This window comes from Girardinichthys multiradiatus, chromosome Y (genome assembly GCF_021462225.1).
Source record: "Girardinichthys multiradiatus isolate DD_20200921_A chromosome Y, DD_fGirMul_XY1, whole genome shotgun sequence".
Taxonomy (NCBI): Eukaryota; Metazoa; Chordata; class Actinopteri; order Cyprinodontiformes; family Goodeidae; genus Girardinichthys; species Girardinichthys multiradiatus.
Window position 1 is genome coordinate 3,629,005 of NC_061818.1, and position 22,758 is coordinate 3,651,762.

General features: G+C 39.8%; 1 protein-coding gene across 2 annotated transcripts; it reads right to left on the reverse strand.

The window, feature by feature from the left end:
- Nucleotides 1-7,166: 7,166 nt before the first annotated feature.
- LOC124863980 (homeobox protein Hox-B8a-like) lies at nucleotides 7,167-12,099 on the reverse strand. 2 transcript variants are annotated; one of them, XM_047358577.1, is made up of 2 exons: nucleotides 11,141-12,099; nucleotides 7,167-7,955 (listed from the first exon to the last, which is right to left on the reverse strand). In XM_047358577.1, the coding sequence occupies exons 1-2, from the start codon at nucleotides 11,571-11,573 to the stop codon at nucleotides 7,570-7,572; spliced, it is 819 nt and encodes a 272-aa protein (XP_047214533.1). In that variant the 5' UTR covers nucleotides 11,574-12,099; the 3' UTR covers nucleotides 7,167-7,569. The 2 variants fall into 2 exon arrangements, with proteins under 2 accessions (XP_047214533.1, XP_047214532.1); XM_047358576.1 differs by having other exon boundaries at nucleotides 7,167-7,958.
- Between the last annotated feature and the right edge of the window lie 10,659 nt (nucleotides 12,100-22,758).

The window sequence follows — 22,758 nt, forward strand, 5'->3', positions numbered from 1 at the left end:
TGTGAGTGCTACTCTGCTGGACAGGAAACGGTAAAAAAAAAAAAAAGAAATTCACTGCAAAGAACGAAAACTGATTCTCTGGGTACACTAGTGTACACTCAGATATATAAACACACAAGCTCCCTTCTAAATCATATGTTGCATGTTGGTTGGAAAGGGACAGGGGGGTGTGGTGGTGCATACAGTGCAAAGAATTGCCACTTTACTTACAAATATTGACTAGTGAATAATACAGGTATGTAGTTACACAGACAATTCAGATTCAGATCTTTATTCATGTCCCAAAAGGCAATTCCTTTTACAATAAAAACATATTTTAAAAAAGAAACATTTAACAAGAGGGCTTAGCACTGAATGCAACAGCTGCAATTGGGGTTTAAAGACCAACGGCTGTCCATTAAAGGGGCTGATAGGCCTAAGAAGTGAACAATTTATAAACAGCTAATTATTAACATGTAAAACCCATCACTTCAAAAACATAAAAACATCCTTAAGAAATCTACTGTGGCTAAAAATGCAAAAAACACAAATCCTCAACCATAAGTCCAACTAACCCCTCCCCTTGCCAAAGTTAGGGAAGGAGATAGCACGGTGAATAAATCAATGTGTATATATCTGTTGCACCGAACAGAAGGGAACCTTTACTGAGATCCAGAAGGTAAAGGCATACATAAATGGTCCCATCCTGCTCTTTTTGTTTTCTTATTGTTTTTTGGTTCATATTGCAGCAAAATATTGATCCTGGATATATATATGAAATATTTAAAAATTTGTATATTCCACATAAAGGAAAACTGCATGAATCAAATTCAACCCACCTTACTGTTTTGCCATATGAGCAATCTGTACAAAGTTTTACATGTTTTTAAATCTCCTTTTTTCTGCTTGAACAAAGGCCTTTTTCTGCTTGTTGTAAGGCCTTAACAAACTTGAGAGTATTACCCCCTCTGGGATAGCTGTGGCTGAATCTGATGTCCAAGGACTGTCTCTACCACAAGCACTCTGGACTAGGATTAAAGATCAGCCTGGGACTTAACCTCAAATGGGCTCCTATGTGCGTGTGTAATAAAAGAGTCTGTAACTACATTATATTGTAAAAGTATTGGGCCACCAATCCAAACTGAAATTGATTCAGATATTTCAATAACTTCAATAGCTACAGGTGTATACACATCTAGGCATGCAGACTGCTTCTTCAAATATCTGTGAAAGAATGGCCAACTCTCAGGGGCACAGTAAATTTGTGTGTGCTACTGTGATAGGATGCTACCCATGCAATAATTCCAGTTGACATTTCTTCGCTACTAAATATTGCATAGTGAATTGTTAGGTATATAATGACAAAGTGGAAGCAATTGGGAAAAACTGCAACTCAGTCGATGTAGTGTTTAGAACATGAATATTATTGTTTATATCTACAATATTACATTTATGTCTTACTTTCTGTAAAACAATTAGTCAATTAGTGAACAATCTATATTAATGTCATATTATACTTTTGTTCATGCTAAGAATGAAAAATGACAAAACAACTAATTAAGTATTTACACAATTAATCTGTGATCACTTTGTTCTCAAACTGCAGATTTACTGGTGGTTCCAAGAGTCTCTGTAAGTAGAATGGGAGGCAGATCCTTTAGTTATCAGGTTCCTCTCCTGTGGAACCAGCTCCCAGTTTTAGTCTGTGAGGAAGACACCCTGTCTACTTTTAAGGCTAGGCTTAAAACTTTCCTTTTTGATAAAGCTTATAGTTAGAGTGGCTTAGGTTATCGTGAGCTATCTCTGTAGTTATGCTGTTGTAGGCTTAGACTGCTGGAGGACATAATGACCACTTTCACTCTCTTTGCTGCATTCTCATACTACTCTACAATTTTGCGTTATTTGCTGTTATTTCAGTTTTTAACTCTATGTTCTCTCTCTGTTTTTTCTCTTTCTAGAAGCTACATCTGATCTAGCTCTGTGTTTAGCAGTGGAACTTCTTGGTGGGGGACATCGTCCAAGTTTCTGCTGCCAACAACTTAATGCTCACCTTATACAGATGATACACTTTGCGCTGTCTTTTAGTGTTTAACCCTGTCTCTCCTAGACATAGCTACTGGCCGACCTTCTACTGTAACTAACTGTATGTGCTCTCTTTAATACTCTAGACTTGAAAATTGGCTCAGAGTTCATCTGCTTAGCTGTCTTTCTCTAAATGAAGCCTCTAAAGGAGCTATAACCATTAATGTTTCACTTTTCTTTCCTATAGAATGTACTCCTGGATTAGTGCTTCCGTGTTCTTTCTGTGTCTCTCAAACACCCAGTCAGTCGTGTAAATTGGCTGGTTACACAGAGCTTGCTTCTGCTGGACGTTTCTTCCTGTTAAAACGGAGTTTCCCTCTTCACTGTTGCTACATGCGTGCTCAGTATGAAGGATTGCTGCAAAGTCAATGCCAGTGACTGTCCATTGTCTCTACATGCTCATCCAGGAGGAGTGAATGCTGCAAGTCACTGACTCGATGCAATCTGCTGGGTTTAACCATTTTAAATAATAAACTGAATCTGACGGCACTCTTCGATAGTTAGGATTAATTTGAATGTATGGACCTCACTTAAAATCTATATGATCTGATTGAACTGACTTTGTAAAGTACCTTGAGACAACATGTGTTGTGAACTGGCGCTATATTAATAAAACTGAACTGAATTGAAACTGACTCATCTTTTTTTGTTTGTTTTTAACACTGGACCATCAACTAGCCCACAACCCTACATGTTAGGTGTCAGTTCCAGTACAAACAACCACATAAATAGAAAAAGAAGACAGATGGAGAAAAACAGAACTCAGATAGAAAACATTTGGTCAGACGTGGAGCTAGTTGGAATGTAGTTGTAAAAAGAAGCCGCAGTAACTAGATGTAATGGAGTGACTTTCAAAATGTTTACCTTCAGTTATGTTTTCAGTTGAGCCTGTATCTGTCTGTGCGTGTGTGTGGGGGCTAGTTAGTGAAGAATTGTTTTTATTTTATTACCTTCTGCTGTTTGCTGTTAAAGCCGCTCTTCTTAGTTGACAATCGGCCAATGGCCCTGGACCGAAGGGGTAATCTGGACGTCTCCACCAACAGATTGCCAGTTCACCTCTCCTTCTCTCTCTATTCAGTGGCACTTATTTAAGGTGTTTCAAAATATTCCAGTGATACATAGAAGACTCCTTACAAAAGCATTATTTGTTTTAGTTACATTACAACTTGTTACACTAAACATTACATAAGCAGGTTTGACTTGCTGTGCCCATATGTGTTGTGTGTCAAACCTGCATTACACAATATTTTATATGTATTAAGGAAGGAAAAAAACTGAATGCCAAATGTTGACTAATAAATTAATTTTAATGTATTACATTTTCTGGCCATATATTGCAAATATACAAAGAATGCAACATTTGATTCCTCCCCAATATTGTCAGAATTATAAATCATTTGCCAGAGTGACACAAAAACCTGTCCATGCATTTGATAATTCAAGGTTGGTCCACCCAGCATATTGGTCAGCAATTGTCTTATTGAGCTTTGAGTCTCAGCTCCATCCCACTTTGATGCAGTTGCACCTGAAAGGAGAACCTCTCCATCCCTCATGCGCACGTACAAGCACCGGTAAACAAAAAAACACCCAATATTTAAATTCTTATTTTCAAACAGTATTTCCTAGCTAAACAACTAATAGACAAACTATAGCTGTACATAAAGTTTCCACTCACTGGTCAAGGCTAAATCCTCTCCTTCTAGGCCTTTGACCACTAAACCAGTCAACAATGAGAGCCCTGTTTGACCCGGTGGTCTGCCTCTGAAAAGTTGCTTTCCCTGCCTCAGCCAGGGTTTAGCTACTCTCAACAAAATGGTTTGCCAAGATTTGTTTGGTAAAACACTTCAATTCAATTCAATTCAAATTCAAAAATACTTTATTAATCCCAAAGGGAAATTAAATGTTGTAGCTCATTATGAGGGTTTCTTCAAAGAGCCGTTGTAGATGCTGATGGCTGTGGGCAGGAAGGATCTCCTGTAGCGTCTGTCTTACAGCAAATCTGAAGAAGCCTCTGACTGAAGACACTGTGTTGTTGTAGGACAGTCTCATGAAGAAGATGCTGAGGGTTCTCCATAATGTTCTTCATTTTATGAAGAATCCGTCTTTCCACAATGATCTCCAGAGGTTCCAGAGGAGTCCCCAGAACAGAACCAGCCTTCTTTATCAGCTTGTTGAGCTTTTTTAAGTCCCTGGCTCTGATGCTGCTTCCCCAGCAGATGATGGCAGAAGAGATCACACTTTCCACAACAGACTTATAGAAGATATGCAGCATCTTGCTGCAAACACCAAAGGACCTAAGCTTCCTCAAGGAGTACAGTCTGCTCTGTCCCTTCTTGTAGATGGCTTCACAGTTGCATCTCCACTCTAGTCTGTTGTCCAGGTGAACACCGAGGTATTTATACTCCTCCACCACCTCCACTTCTTCTCCCATGATAGAAATAGTTTTTGACTTATTCCTGTTTCTCTTCAAATCTACAATCATCTCCTTTGTTTTAGTCACGTTCAAAATGAGATGATTGTTTCCAAACCTTGCCACAAAGTGGTCCACCACCTTCCTGTACTCATCTTCTTGTCCATCTCTGATCCACCCCACGACTACAGAATCATCCGAGTATTCAAAAGTCATCTGGTAATGCTCTATGCACAATTACTCACAAAGGAAACAGAAAAAATCACTGTTTACACTGTTTTTTTTTAAACCAGCCTTGAGTTTGACTTTACATGAAGTATATTCCTATGATGTTATTAAGAATTTCATTTTTTATTTAAACGGTGATATTCTAAAAGCAAACTCTGTACTTTTGGACCGTGCGTGGGCCACTGACCCCGAAGCGGATTAAAAGAATAGTGGCAGAGGAAAACATCAGCTCCAATTTGCTCACAGCCATAAAAATAAGTCAGAAGTTAGGCCGCACTGATCTTTGGAGCGATGTGGAATATTTCTCCTTCAGCAGAATGTCTGGAATTAGAAGAATAAAACTAATGCTGAAAAGAACACCATGCTTAGAGTGAGGCATAGCAGTGACTTACTGATGCTCTGGGCCAGCTTTGCTTCCTCTGGCACAGGAAACTTACAGCATGGGAGGGCAAGAAGGATTCAAAAGAACATCAGAAAATTCTGGGAAAAAAGTCATGTCACCTGCCAGGAAGCTGTAGCTCGGGCATCACTGGACCTTTAAACAGGATAAGGATCATAAACTTAACTCATAATAAATTACCTGGAGGCCTTTCTACACAAAGAATCAGCTGATTTCTCAGGAACACCACAAAAAGCTGGTCTCTAGCTTTATCACATTGGCAGCAGGTTATAACAGCATTAGGATGCTCGGCTAAGTACTAAAGATGCTTGTCTTGCCATGAACGGTAGAATCATTTTGAGACCACAATAGTCATTAAAAGTGGCATTTCATTTATGTTTTTAAGTACCCATGTAATTGAAGTTGTGCTAAGCTATTTGATTTTTCTTGTTTAAATTATTTCAAACAGCTGTTAGTTTAAAAATCTTTGAATTATTTTAGGTGCAACTTTGATGAACTCTTTGTTTACTTTAACATTGCAGTGGCATCATTAGTAAACTGTGGATTTCTAATTTATTTTCTACAGTTTTGAAATTCAGATATCTGCTCATTTATGGTTGTGTGATGACAAAATGAACGTTATTGGTCACCTTATTTTAAATGTACTGTTTTTTTTGGTTTCTGACTGCTGATAATGGGATGGGTACTCCGTGTTGTCTGTCTTTGTATTGGCTCTGTGATTGGATGTGAGCCCAGTCCAGGTGAAATCCACAATTAAAATAGACGAGTGGATGGGTGAATTCTTTTCTTCTCTTTTTAAATTAATTTGTACATGCAGCATAATGATTCCAAACAGTCAACAACATCAGTATTGGGTATATTCTCAGTACAAATGTCTTTCTACTTGTTCTCTGCTCACTGAAACATTATCACTATCACAAATAATTTAGAAAGCCTAAACATAAGTCCAAAGAGTTACTCTCTATGAATTTGTTAATTCTATGGATTCCATGTGTTTGATTTTTCCATATGGAAACCATCTGACCTCAAGTTGTCATAGCAATGATGAAGGGAGGCATTTTAATGATAGAGGACTGTAATACTGGAAGAGGAGGTGGGGGACCAGGCCATAAATAAAATCATGTCTGCGTAAACTGGGATTTTTGTGTGTGTACAGTGGGAACAGGGTGTTACAAAGGTGGAGATGATAGGACCAGGTCTACACTCTGCATCAATTTTGCCCCTTTAACTAAATGTGTTTATAACATTTGAATTGAAAAAAACAAAACAAAGAAAATTGGAAGCAGGAAAGGAGACTGTGATTTAAAAAGTGAGAGAGAGCATTATCCAGGATAATTCTGGAAAAATTCTTATTGACATCAAAATGAAACAGCATTTCAACAGTTCCAAGTCACTTAATCGGTCACTGTGCCTCAGTGAGAAGAGTGGTCATCTTACAATCCGAGAATTGTGGGTTCAATTCCAGTTTCCTCCAGCCATATGTCAATATGCCTCCAGGCAAGGCACTTGACCTCAAATTGCCTACTGATTGGTGTATGAATGAGTGCGTCTGGGGGAATGTTGCTCTAGTGTAAAGTGCTTTGAGTGGTCAGTATGGCTGGAAAGGAGCTATATAAATTCAATCCATTTACTTTAATCCTTGATCATTCTCACGGACTCAGAGATTAATCCAGAAAACAGTCTATTTTACAGTATTTTTCAACAGTTTTTATTGTTATTTTTATTTATTGTGTTTTATTTTTTTCCATCTGCACTGTGCGCATGCTCTTTTCCCTAAACAATATAGGAATACAACATAAAACAAATATTCTTGACATAGGCTACGTCAAAATCGAACTAAAACGACAGTCAGACTGTGTAAAAAATGAGACCCAACCTACTAAATTGGCATAAATAGGCAGTTTCATGTTGTTGAAAATGTCATAAGTCGCTACGTTTTCATCTTCATAATTATCATAAATCATAGCCAAAACAACAACAACATTGAAGAGAAAATTACAGTAAAAAGTGCACCATCATAATATTTAACTTAATAACTATACAGCTGCCAAAGATGAAACAGTTAATGATAAAATTCTAACAATATAGAAATGTTTCACGATACTTGTTCCACAAAAAAGGAGGCTACCCTTTAATCTTTCTTCTTCTTTATTCTTGAGGGGATGGGGGTGGGGGTTATATTCTAGTTAAGTTCGAATGATAAGTGCCATCCAATTCAGTTTGATTTACAGCGGTTTGGATCCTTTCTTGCTTTAAAACACCTTTCCTGTGTGTTTGACAGCCAGCAGACATTCAGTCCTTCTAACTCACGCTCTCACCATTCTGGAGACTCATCTGATGAATCATGGAGAGAGCAGGCAGTCCATTGGCCTCACTAAAGACAAAACAGTCCACAGGTCCAACTTCACCCATCACCTCTGTTGACGATTTAGATTAACCACTCCGACCCTTCAAAATATTCTGCCACTCTTTACATTTGTTTGTGTGTTTTCTCGCAGCAGTCCTCACTGACGGAACCCTGTGTCCCCGCCGTACCCGCCACCGCACCTGCACCTCCGCCTCCTTCTCCCCTTCCTCCACCCCCACCGGCCTCTCGCAGTTCCTTCTCCCTCCTCTCCCGTTCCACCGCCTCCTGTTCGCTCTTGCTACTGGGGAACTTGTCCTTGTTGTTTTCCTTTTTCCACTTCATTCTGCGGTTCTGGAACCAGATCTTAACCTGCCGCTCCGTCAGCGTCAACGCGTGCGACACCTCGATGCGGCGCTTCCTGGTTAGGTAGGGGTTGAACAGGAACTCCTTCTCCAGCTCCAGAGTCTGATAGCGACTGTAGGTCTGCCGGCCTCGTCTTCTGCCCGCAGCTACTGGTGGGAGGAAAGAAAGAAGGAAGAGGGGAACAATACACGTGGAGAACAATCAATAAAAATAACAAGAACTATCTACATTCATGTGTATCTTTATTTGATATAGTAAACAATATTCACCGCCTGATTGTGACATTGCTTGACTCATCTTGAGTCAAGCTAAGAGGCGTTTATGTATAGAGTCAATACAATTTGTCTGCAAAGTAGCTGAGTTTTTACTTCGCTATGAACAGATTTTTAGGTGGGCTTGTGATAAGCCTGCAGGTGCAGTTGTATTCAGAAGTTCGACCAATGGAATCTAGCCTACCTGGAAATCTTGAAACATGTCACATAAGAGAAGAAGCACTTCTGTTGTCGTGAAGCAGGCCGTCACCTAGACGTCTGATTCCAACAAAGAATAAAATGCATGCAGCTTCACGTCAAAATAATATTAGGTAAGTATATGTAGTTGTGGATATTTTTCCAGACAGTGTGTAAAAATGTACATATCTTCACCTCCGACAACCCCCATCTGCGTTTAATTAAAATTGAGGTAAATAATAAAAAGGGAGATCAGGATTTTGTTTTTACATTTTCCAAATCATCATGAGGCCGTATATCAATCAACCATGCTGCCAAACGATGATGTATATTATGTATTTTCCTATATAGCTTCAACTTGGAAGTTAAGAAATTTCCGAAGCTCCATTAACCAGGCCGTGAGGGAGCGGTATGTTTGTTAAACTACCTTACAGAGAAAAAAAATTATGTGATACTTATACAATACATACATTTGAGAATAACAGTTTTAACGTGAAAACTACGGCTTTAGAATCGTCGATATTTTATATATTTTCAAATATGCCGCCCACAGAAGGAGCAGCATTCAGAGTTTTAGGACAAAGTGAACCTTTGAAGTATTAAATCTGGGTTCTAGGGAACATGTTTATAAACCTGTGCGCGCAAAGCCCTGTCAGTAATAACTTTTCAGGATTAGATTTTAAAAATGGAGCCCTGGCTTCAAAGCATATGCGCTTATCACTACAATAAGGAAGGCTGCTTTTAGTCCAAAGGATCATATCAAGCTTGCAGTTCAATATCAAAATTATATTTTACAGTACGTACTCCATCAATCGAATCGTCTATCGAATTTCAAGAGAGCTCTCCACCCTCAATATTTGGTTACGTTTCTAGCGTGTCTGTCTGCAGGCACTGAAGCGCTTTTTGCAGAACAGCCAGGAGAAGAAATTAAAGGGGCCTTTGTAAATGTGCGTGGACATGTGATGTAAAGGTTCTGTTTGTGTTGCATTTACCGGGACTGGCTTGGGTTTTGTGCAATGGGTAAGAAACGAAAGCGGTGCCATATTCACCGCTTTTCACAACCTATAAAATGAAGGACATCCTTCCCCATTTATTATAACACGAACACCGAATGGCTTTTTAAGGAGCACTAATGGAAACAGGTACCCTAAAACACATCAAACATCAGACTTCTCGTGCCAAAAACGTTGTTTTGCAACATGTCATTGCTTTGATGTTTTTTTTATCAAGTTTTACAAACGTTTAAGAAAAAAAGCTTCAGATCTGTTTTAATAACAGAGACATTAGGATTTAATTGAAAAATGAACATCTAAACAAACCTGAGGAATAAAATTACCAACCCAACCTTTTGCCACATTTTTATGGACCAGTCTGAAGGTTAGGATCGAACGTTGCCGAGATTTCAGGCAACATGGCTGAAGTTATTTTATGTAATCTATTTCCCAAGTTACGACTCAAATAAAGCCTGGATCGGGCGTGCTCCAACGCATTTCCTGGTAATGTCACGTGTGGCGTTGTAGAAGAGGCCGATGACTGCTTCGTAATACCGATCGTGAAATGCGTACCATTTAGCAAAGACGAATTTTCACAGAAATGTAGTGTTCTTGTGCCTTTGGCATTAACCCAAACGATGCACATAAATAACATATTTCTGATAATGTCACTCAGTTTTTGACACCGTGCCCGTTGTTTAAACATTTGTTCTGTATAATACTGTTACTCTTCTAAGATCAGGAGAAGCAGAAACACTGTAATCCCCACACCTATTGTACTGTCAGTCATCAGACTAATACTAACGTCTTGTAATTATGGGTCAGATTTGAGGAAAGCTGCAACAACAAACAAGAAAGAAAATGGAATATGCATCAGAGCAAGTTATATCATTTACGACACTTCGAGGGTTAGGAAGCCGTACCATCCACAATGAAGAGAAGAAATACAAGTTTAAACGCTAAAAAATATTTTTGCACCTTATAAAGATAAGAAAGTAAGAAGAAAAACCTAGAAAGGTTTTGCGCGCCTGGGGCTCAAGCCTTAAACGTCAACCAAGTCCCGGACGGTCTCATTCTCTACCCTCTCCTGCTTCTCTCTCTCTATATTTTACACACACACACACACACACACACACACAGAGAGAGAGAGAGAGACGCGGACACAGAGAGCACCCTTACAAACAGCAATGCCGAATAAATATAGGCTCAAACAAAACAGGCTGCTATGGAGGCCAAACAATTCACTGCTTTCTCACTCCTGCTTCAGCCTTCTCCCCTTCGCCCCAACTCAACAGCACACACAAACACCGCAAACACACACTTTACCTTTATATCTATACGTTCATATATATCTACACACACACACACATATATATATATATATATATATGAACACAAAAAATGCTAGGTTATTTGTAACCCAGCACCAGCATTTCGCTATATATGATAAATATCTGCCAGAAGTTGCGTCAAACGGTACCTGTCTACAAGGCAGCCGTGTGGGATCTTAGCGCGAGTAGAATTGAATGTTTCAAATGTATGCAGCACATCTCTCTTTTCCATTCTGCTGGATAATGGTGGGAGCGGGTTGGGGGTGGGGTGGGCCTCTCCACACTCTTGTGGATTTTGTTGTTTTGCATGTTTTTTTCTGTCTCTGTGTTTAGGCTTCTTTGGAGTCTCGAACATTTTATTTTGCCTTTACTTTGACGCAGGGGTCAGTGCCCATCAACTGACATATATAATTATTAACTTCTAATCTCAATTTGTCTTGGATTCCTGACTCTCCATCATGGAAAATAAACACTTCATCTGGGGACACGTATTTGCAAAGAAAAAGAGAAAGCCTTAAATATAAAGACAACCGTTGCAGCGGCGTTCCCGTTTCCTCACCTTGTGGCCTCATCCAGGGGAACAGTTGTGTTGGCGAAGGGCTCTGCTCGGTCCCCTCCGTATCCTCTGTGCCCAATCCAGTCGCGCCACCGAGCTTGCAGTCGCTGTACTGGACCAGGTCGGCGTCTTGGGCCCCAAAAAGCGTCTGTCGTTGCAGGGCGTCGTATCCATAAAAGTTCCCCGGCTCCCCGTGACATGTGACCGCGCACGGACTCTGCTGGTAAGGGTTGCTCGGGAGCGAGGAAGCGCTGTGGTGGTAGAAGTCCTGGATCTGCGGAGTATGCTGGAAGGTAGCGCTGGATCCCGGTCCATAGACAACGGTGGGCCGGCTGCCGGTCAGATCCTGTGCGAAACCGCATTCATAGTAGTTCGGACGTAACGAATCTCCGCTTTTGTATTTCGAGAAGAGCGAGTTTACAAAATATGAACTCATCTTTCGTGTTGTGGATATTTTTCAGTTTTTGTTAGATTCAGCACAGTCAAAGTAGGCTTTCTGGTGTGTCCTTTTTCTTTTTCTCTTTATTGTTTCCTGCTGCTTCTGTGCTGTGCTGAGAGGCAGTGACACGCCGACAACAAACTCATACACACACACATACACACACAGACCAAGATGGGGGAGAGAGAAGCGGGTCCGCCACCGGGGCTGTGCAGTTTACTCTCGTAGCCACAACACTGGATCTGGTTGTGGTGAGAGTAACCGTGAGTAACAAGAGGCAGCCAGCTGGAGAAGCGAAAACAAGCACAGCAACTGCAACAAGAAGTAGTACAACAATCAGCGCGGTTCCATAAGGTCTCCAGCGAAGAAGAAAAAGAAGAACAAAGACAAGAAGAAGCGGCAGAGGAGGAAGAAAGACTCCTGCGCATCACAATTCCAGTGGAACCGCGAGCCTGTCGCGCTCTCACCCCGCTTTCCGTGATTTACTCCTTTGCAAATGACTTGTTTCATATTTTCTCCTCTCTCTCTCTCTCTCTCTCATCTCTCTCTCTCCCTAGCCCCCTCTCCTGCACGTTTTCTCCTCAGCCATGGCGTCTGTCTGTTTCTGAGCGATGTGTGTGTTTGTCATTTTGTACTAACAGTTCTTAAACTTTTAGACAAATGTGGAGAAGCGCAAAACTACACATCCAACCCTTTTATTTATCTCTCTTTATTCTTCATTACTTCACAGCCTCAGTCCTTTCTATTTTTTAGTTATTGGAGTGGATGAGCTCGGCTGTCAATACAGGAGGCTTAGTTGATGAAGAGGATGAGTGTGAAGCAGAGTAGCCTTCCTCGAGCAATGAGAGAACGGGGAAATAAATGAGAATTATCCCGCTCTGCATATCAAGTGTTAAGAGTTTGGAGTGTGGATGGTTAGGTGGGGGTGTGGGGTTTATGTAGTGGCCACAGGCAACATCAGCCACTCTTTCTAATGTTTCTCCATAATTTGTGAAACGGGAAGCCGAACGTGTCGGAACGGCCTACCGAGAGTAGAGGAGCTAAGCCTGGGAGGAAAGGGAAGGAGTCGCGCTTTCTATTTGGTTGCAGCTTTTACAAGACCTTGCTTATAAATGTAATGGACGTTTTAGTGCCAGTCGTGGGAGCTTTCTTTTCTTTCCCTTTTCATGACCGATGCTACTGGTGAGAAAATAAACAAGCTTCGAAGCAGCTCTCTGAAGATCGTAGAGACTACTTTTAGAAGTATGATCTCCATAAACATGTGAGAAGGGCCGGGGAGGATAATAGGCTTGGACAAAGTGGCTGTAAACGCTTTAACAAACTATAAAGCAGTGTAAACCGTAGTGACACTGTGTTTACCTCGCTCCAATAGAGAAGCTAAATTGGGAGGAAAGCCCTTCAGACAATCAGTGCCTGTAAACGCCTTGGAAGGTTTTCTCCTCTTACTACCTCAGCTCCTCCATCTCTAGATATGACTGGAGCTACAGAACATATTGATAGAGGTCGGCCAACATATGGAAATGTAAAACAATGTAAAACAAACCAAAATACAAACAAGCCTATAGTCAACCCCCTTTCACCTTAATGCCCACAGCAGGAGCTAACTTTGTTAATCTGGATACTTTTAATCCACTTTTATGATGTCACAAACTATGTTTCTGTGTCTTGGCTGTTTGCCTACTTTGAGTATAATTTTCTTTTCAAGATACGATTTTATTTCCAACCTGGGGTATGTTTTTTGTTTCATCCAAAGCAAATGTCATTACTCCATCTTTCAGTTATTTATTTTTTCTGGAGAACAAAATGATGCCAACATCCACGTGAAATATGTTGCGTTCCATCAGTTGAAGTCATTTTTGTTGTAAGTTTTTGATTTATTGGCTAGAATAGGATCTTATTGGAACTCCTCCGCGCCCTGTTTTATTCCGTATAAAGGTTAGCTTGTGAGATCTGTTGTCTGTATAACGAAATGGGGACAAGGTGCACGACATAATTATTTCAGCTCATGGAGTGATTGCCTGACAGTTGTCTTACCATTCCCCCGTATCTTAGTCAGGCCACTAACACAGAACGCCCGCTCGTAGCCGATACGTAACAAGCAGCCACAGTTTAGGAAGTCAGTCAGATTTCGCGTTAAAAGTCAGCATTCGATCAATCAAAGCGACATTTCGCTCTTAATGCTGTTCATCTGTTCGCTGGGTGAAGCCAAATCAAAAGTCTACATCATCTAATGACTCTAAATAAAAAAGTCCTTTGTGCTAAACACATCCAAATCAAGAAACCAGGGTTTATGCAGAGTAATTGTATGTTTTTTAAACTCAAAATCCACATATTTTGGCCGTTCATGAAGCTCCTTTTTGCAGGTGGGTTATTATCAGAGGCCTCAACTCCCTTTACCCTCTCCATCGTGTGAAACGAACTGGGGCTGAAGCACAGTAACAATATATAAACGCTAGCCACTAATTCTGCTAAAATTATATTAAATAATATTCATTGCAATGTAAAACAACATAATAAATTGTACTTGTTTTAAAGGAGATCCTGCACTTGTAATTCATTGAGGAAGTCAAACTCAAATGGAGAGCTGCTCGTGAGTGGAGCAAGATCCCCACCAAGCGGCCGTGTATAGTAAGAGCATGTAGAGGTTGAACACGACCATGTGGCTCTGTGCTTCTTTCTCTTCAGTCACAATTTAAAGTGGTAAGTGAGCGGGATTGCAAAAAATAAGTAATTGAAATCTCAGTGTTGGAGATGATTAGGGATGTTGTGGCTCAAACAAAATGACACAAAAATAATCCGCGACACGCAACAGGCATAGACACTCCGACCAGAATAAAAATAGGCCTAAATTAAACATTCTCATGCCAAATCACTGGAAACCTTACATTTAGTGCCGACTGCCGAAGAAAAGATAAAGGCACAAGACAGAAAAACTAAAGACGGAGCTTAGTCTTAAAAATCTAAGGGTGTACATAATTGTAAATAATTTACAAAAAGAGGGTAATGATAAAATAGTAAAAACAGATTACACATCAGCCAACAACCCTAAATTATGAATCTTTTTAAAGGCAGTGTGTAAAATAACTAGACTGGTAGGTTCCATCGCCGGGTTATTTCCGTCACCCTAACATAAATGTAATATAAAAACATCACTTCTAACAGATAACAGTACATCGAAACTACATGTGTGTGTATGTGTGTCTGCGTGCATGTGTGTAGGTGTGTATGTACGTTTACAATAGGCAGAATTAAAGGCAGTAAAAAAACTTTTAAACATGACAGTTCAGCACTTATCCTTGCTTTAATTTCAGTGGAAACATGAACCATCACAATGTCTAAAACAACGAGACTACGGAGAGCAAACGCACACTCACAATCACTCTGAAACACAAACACACACACACACACACACTCTTGTTTTGCTATATGTAGTGAGGACCATGTGTTGACTCCCATTGACTTCCATTGATTTTCAGTCATTTTCAACCCTTTCTATGCCCTAACCCTGACAATAACCCTAAACCTAACCATTACCATTGCTTACCTATCCCTAACCTAAAGTCAATTCACACCTTAGTCCTAAACCTAACCGTTAGCAAAATAGGTCGTGAGGACCAGCAAAATGTCCTCACTTTGGTACAAACGGTCCTCAATTTGATGGTGAAATCGGGAAAATGGTTCTCACTGTGATGCCAAGACAGGAACACACACACACACACACACACACACACACACACACACACACACACACACACACACACACAAGATAAGCCGTTACAGAGATCAAACCTACAGACGAATTACTTTATTACAATCACATAAAAGGCAAAATGGTGCATTGACGTTCTTGTAAAAGGTACTCTTTTTTTTTTTATTGTAAATATATTTTAGTGAGCGAGAGCAGCCCGGTTTCACTGTTCATTAAAAGCCGGATAAGAAGCTCGGGACCCTGTCTAAGCAGAGTCTGCGCAGTGTGCAGTGCTTCCTCTCAGCGCAGAACTCGTGTTTGGATGTGGAAGTTAATGGCGCCTGAAGTTAGCATCAAGAGAGGGAAACAAAGAGAGGTCGAGAGAAGAAAACACACACACACACACACCTTGGTGGACTACCGAAACTTCCAAAGCTGAGGAGGAGGAGGGGGAAATAAAAGAAGGATGCGTCTCCCGCTCTCTATCTAACTGCTGCAACAGAACTCATTTTTTTCTCTTTCTTCATACATACATTTGTGGCTTACTTCCCTGCATGTCCAGGGCTTTCCAGTGCTGCAGTGTTTTCTTTATTCTTCTCATCTTTCTCATTGACTCTGTCCTCGACCTCTGTCAACCGGTGGGAGATTGGGAAAAAAGTGGGCTTCAGAAACTTTTCTGTTTCTTCTCTTTTCGATGGCTTTTCGTCTCCCTCCTTCCTCACGGCGTGTTTGTTTTACAGCCGTTTAGTTCTTAACCTTTAGAAATTTATACGCTATAAACTTTTATTGCCATCATATTCTTTTATTGCGCCTCTCTGCGAGCAGAATCCTATCCCTCCCCTCGTCTTCTATTCCTTATTTTTACTACACCCGGCAGTGGGTTCTTCTCCGAAGCATCCGCGCCGGGATCCAGCTTCCCTCTTCATACCATAGCCTCCGTACTTTTTAACTGTGGGCTGTGAGACGCATGGTCCTGCAGCACATCCTGCGTCTGTCGTGCTGTTTGTTTCTCTGGGTGGAATAGTGATAGGAAGTGTACACAACAGCGGACGTGGGAAATAGAGGTGAAGAAGGAAAAGGTAAAGCTGCCAAACCTTAATAGACCCAAAGGGGTAAATCCCTTTTCCTTTTTCTTCTGGTTATTTAATCCAATTAAACCCGGAAATAAGAAATAAAATAATTACCACCGTCCTAATCCGACCCGACTGCTTTACAGTTACACAAGATGGACCGTGTGCAGGAATCTTTTATTATGAAGCCTGGAGCTCGATCTGGGTGTGGTTTTTGTTAACATCACTGCTATCATTATTTATTTACTTATTATTATTATTTTTTTTTATTGTGTTTCTTGGCAATGGATTGTGAAAAGTCCCGTTAAAATGTTCCCCGTTAAAAACTAAAAATATGTATTTAAAACACGTAGAAAAATAAAGTAATCCATTATATTTGGCTTGGAAGTATGCGGTTTTCACATGTGCTTGACGCCACGAGTAAGTCACACAACATACTTTATATTTTAAGGCAAGCTGCACAGTTGTTGGCAGCACTTCGTATACGTTTATTCACAACAGAAGAAACTGTAAAATGAAAATGTGTTACAACTGTAACGTCAATCTATTTAGGGAAAAATATATGTGCATATTCAATGACCTCAAATTTGTCTTCTTCTTCTGTCATTATTTGCCTGTGACACAGTTGTAATTTTCGCTAATATAAATCTACTCTTCTAGCTGTCACCCAACAAACTTGTAGTGTCACGGTTACTGTGTTTAATCTGATTAATCTGACCCTTCTGGTCCGGTTGGAAGCAGCAGTACCATATGGTATCATGTACACACCCTACAACCATCTTTCCTTCGCAAGTCTTTAATATGATTCTCATGCGCTATGGGTTGAACATGTGTGGAGCAGCTAATACATTCTTTGGTTTCCACTCCCAGGGAAGACGGCCCTGATCAGATATGACAAATCAGTTATGATCGGGAAGATTAATCAAGCATTTACAAAAACGGAAGCATATGAATAAACTTTATTTTTAATTTTCTGCTCTTTATGCATAGAGAGCTCCTTCAGATCCAGGGGCAAAGAGACGCGTATCAAGGCTGTGGATTTAAGGGTTACAATGGAGATTCATTTGTAGATTAAATAAATATGAGAGGGTGAAATAAAGAAACATTTTGTTGCTGTGGTTTTCACGCAGTTATAGACGATTTCGTTTATAAGGTCATTTTTTAAATGAAGAGATCCACACTTTAAGCCCATATTTAAATCACGAGTGTTTTCCCGGAGCCCAATGACAGCATGCTGCACCACAAAGAGCGGGACCGGAGGGCGAGACCCGCGGATGGTGTGTTTGGTGACAAATAGCGACTGGCTGTAACAACAATTTAACATCAGCCAATCAACTGGAGCTAACATTAGATGAATGGGTTGGATCATTTACATTTTCTTCAGAGTCACGTTTGAAGACGGAAACAAGCTTGACTTCTTTTTACGTCTTGTGAAGCCCTTAATTTTTATTTAGTTATAATTAATAATTTAGCATTAGGTTTTTCCACTTCGTAAAAATCTATCAATGATTTGAAAAGTAAGCCAGATGATAACTGTAGGCTATGTCCCTCTCCATGAGATTTCATGAATACAAAAAGAAAGTCTGTGCAGAAAGACCATTTTCTGCATGTGACACACCGCCATGTTTTCTGTCTCAGCATTCTCGTCGCATCATTAATAAAAGCATACGACGCAGAGTTACACTTTACTAACATATATTACATACTTACCACTGAACCCTACCAACTCTTTGCCAGAACTGATTTTTCAATCAAAATCGCTTCCGATAACCCCGAAGCGAGCTATTCATTAATTACTGCTATTTTTGATTTATTCATTCAATTTTAACGTTAAACATTACATTCATTAGTTATTCAGTACTGATTTCCCATACTTAAAAAGCATTAAAGATGGATCTTCTCAGAACTTTCCCATATTTTACTATTACTCTGTGTTTTCGCGTATTTTGTCTAAATAGAAACATCATCTATAGTAACATCCTAATTATATAACAATTCCTCTATATTTTATTATCAATGACTAATTCTAACTTCAAGAAAAATATAACATCAGAATGATAAATAAATCATTGCTTATTACCTTTGACTGATTTCTCAACAGTAAAGACAAGATACTAAACAAGAATTTTAGTTTTTATTTTCAGACCACATATACATGGAGTACCCCATTTAAATTATTTTATGCAGTGTTCTATATAATGATATTACAAATGGAAAGAACACATCAGCATTGGTAAATTGTAAGAAGACAAAGGAGTTTGGTTGAGAATTTTAATGTATTCAAATTCAGTGATTTCCTATTCAACACAGGTATAATACATGGCAATTCAGTGAAGCCATATTCAGTTAAAATATAATAAGAACATTTGTAAAAAGAAATATGTTTTCTGACTATGATATCCAATGGACTTTGCTGAACCTCAACTTCCATTGGATGTTCTGTCCTGAGGGCATCCAGGAAGAGTGGAGAGAAAAACATTTTCTTTGTACAGAACAGCTCCAGCAGAGCTAGACTTATTAATGGTGGTCATGAGCCACAACTAAAGAATAGAATAGAAATATCCTTCATTGTTCCACAGTGGGGAAATGTAGGTGTGGTAGCAGCAACGTATAAAAATCAAGAACTAAAAGTAGACTGTACATTAAAGGAAAACATTTACAAAATAAGAACAACAAATACTTTGCAGTTATTAAAATGGCATACTGAGATTAAATGAAATGTAGGTTGATTTGAAAATGTACCTGCAGAAATCTACTACCAGCTGCTTAATTTTCCCCGTAGCAGTGGTTTCCTAGCAGCTATTTTACCATGAAGGCCTGATTCACACTGTCTCCTCTTAACAGTTGTTCTAGAGATGTGTCTGCTGCTAGAACTCTGTGTGGCATTGACCTGTTCTCTAATCTGAGCTGCTGTTAACCTGCAATTTCTGAGGCTGGTGACTCGGATAAATTTATTGTCCGCAGCAGAGGTGACTCTTGGTCTTCCTTTCCTGGGGCAGTCCTCATGTGAGCCAGTTTCTTTGTAGCGCTTGATAGTTTTTGCGACTGCACTCGGGGACACTTTCAAAGTTTTCCCAATTGTTCGGACTGACTGACCTTCATTTATTAAAGTAAAGATGGCCACTTGTTTTTCTTTACTACACTGCTTTTTTCTTGCCATAATAAAAATTCTAACAGTCTATTCAGTAGGACTATCAGCTGTGTACTGTATCCACCTCCTGCACAACACAACTGATGGTCCCAACCCCATTTATAAGGCTTGAAATCCCACTTATTAAACCTGACAGGGCACACATGTGAAGTAAAAACCATTTCAGGTGACTACCTCTTGAAGCTCATCAACAGAATGCCAAGAGTGTGCGGAGCAGTAATCAAAGCAAAAGGTGGCTACTTTGAAGAACCTAGAATATAAGACATATTTTCTGTTGTTTCACACTTTTTTGTTCAGTATATAATTCCACATGTGTTAATTCATAGTTTTGATGCCTTCAGTGTGAAGCTACAATATTCATAGTCATGCCGTTTCGTCTGAACACCTTGTTTAAGGTCATGTCACATCCCAATCAGATTTATGTCTGGACTTCGACTGGGTCACTCCAAGACCTTCTTTCTCAGCCATTCAGAGTTAGAGTTTCTGGAGTAATTCAGATAATTGATCTTCTACATAACCCAAGTGAGCTTGAGTTTAAGGTCTTGAACTGCTGGCGGAGTTATTATCAATCAGGATTTTATGATAGAGAGCAGAATTCATGGCTCCATCAATTACAGGTTGTACAGGCCCTAAAGCAGCAATGCAGGCCCAAACCATCACATTACCCCATGCTTGGTTTGTAGTTTAATGTTCCATTTCTGAAGTCCTGTGTTAGTTTTATGCCAAATTTAACAACACGCACACCTTCTAAGAGTACATTTGTTTGGTCAGTTCATATATATTTTCCCAAAATCCATGGAGCTCATTAGGATTTATTTTTGGTAAGTGCAAGATAGGACTTTGTGTTCTTTTCAGTCAGCAGCGGTTTTGGCCTTGGAATTCTTCCATGGAAACCATTTTTGCCCAATCTCTTAGTTATCAAACAAATCTGACCTGAAATTATGCAAGTGAGGCCTGCAGTGCTTAAGATGTTATTGTAGGTTCTTTTGTGATCACCTATACCCACAGTAATTTTATTCTGCCACACCTGCAAAGGTTAATCGCTGTTCCATGTTTTTATTTTTGTATATAATGGCTCTGGTTTGGAATGGCTTTCATAATGATAGTTGTCAATGGCTGTTTCTCATCTGTTCTCAAATGTGTTTGCACTGAGCCATGACATGTTGCTTTTCAAAATCTTTTAGCCTACTCTATGTTGTCAGACAGGTTCTGTTTAAGTTATCTTTTCACTGTAAAAATGTAGGGGTTACTTTTTACATAGGTCCATGTTGGTTTGAAAAGGTTTTTCCTTATTTTCCTTTTTGATATTAAATTTAATTTGAAAAGTATATTTTGTACACAAATGTAAACATACATACACTTATACTTATATTATGAAAGGGAAGTAAAAGAGAGATTTGGATGAGCCAGCATGTGTTTAAAATATATGTCTCTTTAGTTGTACACCGAAGTTTGAAGGGAGAGGGTGTCTGCTTGGCTGCAACCTTAAAAGACTATCATAAAACCAATAAACACCCCCTCACGCAGGGAGTTGGGAGAGAAGGCATGCAGCTTTTGTCTTTCCATGGGAGAGCAGGCTGTGGATGCAGGGCTGGAGGGAGGTTTACAGCTGGAGAGTAGTGCCTTCTGAATTTCCTGTATCATCAACCCAGCTAGTTACTTCAGGGTACTATTTGATATTTCTTGGGCGACTTACTGTACATCCAAAGTAAAATTGATCAAACCTGGATATTTTCTAATGATGATAATTTTGTATGTTAAAATGTAATGATAATGCAGATGATAGTCTAATAATACTGTGCATCCAAACATCCCTGTCTTCTTGGGAAAGTTTACTCTAGGGTGTTGGAGAGGATGCTCCGACTTAGAGTGGAACTTCAGTTTCAGGAAGAGCAATGTAACTTTCGTCCTGGCTGTGGAACAGTGGACCAGACCTTTGCCCTCGCAGAGTTGCTGATGGGGTCATGGGAGTGTGCTTCACTTGTCTACGTGTGTTTTGTGGATCTGGAGTAGGCCTCAACAGTGTCCCCCGAGGTATTTTGTAGGGGTTCTGCGGGAGAATGGGGTGTCTGGGTGGCTTTTAAGAGCTATCCAATCCCTGTATGCGCAAACCAAGAGCTGTGTCAGCATTTTCGGGCCTGTTTCCAGTGTGAATTAGACTTCACCAAGACTGCCCCCTATCACCTATCCTGTTTGTGGGGTCCATGGACAAGATCTCAAGGAGTAGTTGTAGTGAGGAGGGTGTCTGATTTGGGAACCTCAGGATCTTATCTTTGCTTTTTGTGGATGATGTGGTTCTGCTGGCTTCTTCAGCCTATGACTTCCACTGTGCATTGGAGCAATTTGCTGCCGAGTGTGAAGCAGTGGATGAGAGTCATTACCTCTAAGTATAAGGCTATCATCCAAGGGAAGCTCAAAGTGGGCCCGCTGCTCCTCAGCATCAAAAGGAATCAGCTGGGGTTGTTCGGGCATCTGATTAGGATATCCCCTCTGCCTCCCAACAACAGGGGATGTCCCTCTGGTAGGAGACCCCGGAAAAGACCCAGAACTTGCTGGAGGGATCTTGTATCCCATCTGGCCCGAGAACGCCTTAATTTCTTCCCCAACTAGTTGTATACAGTGATATTCAATAAATTAGAATATGCGTTCTGATGAGGCTCAATTGTCAGATTAAAAGTTCCTTCAGAAAATAACCTTTGAGCGGGTATTAAACATACATTTCATTAAACCCACATTTTTTGTATCAAAATAGTGTTTTTTTCTTGGTCTGATGTAATGTTCTAATCTTAAATGTCATGTTTTCATAAGCTTTAAATGGGAAATCATCGTAATTGACAGAAATAAAGGCTTGGAAAAATTTGTCTGTGAGTAATTAATTTATGTAATGTGTTTCACTTAGAGAATTAAGTTAAAGAAAAGAGAACTTCTTGATAATATTCTAATTTATCAGATATGATTGTATATAGTAACTGACAAAGCTATGTTATGTGTGAAATCTGGGGCATGATCTTAATGGCAGTTACATAGAGTCTTGTAAATATTCAAGTTAAATATTTGTGTGTGTGTGTGAGGATAATGAACCCTCCATCCCATTTTTTCTATTATAGGAGAAACTTCAAAGAAAAAACTACAGAAGAGAAGAACCTAGTTTTTACTTTTGGATGTTACCACTGCTTGTCCTTAGCAAATGTAGTAATCATATTTAGTATGACTGAATGAAATTAGCTGTACATACAGAGTAATGCTAAATTTTGCTGTTTTATGCTGCCTGCA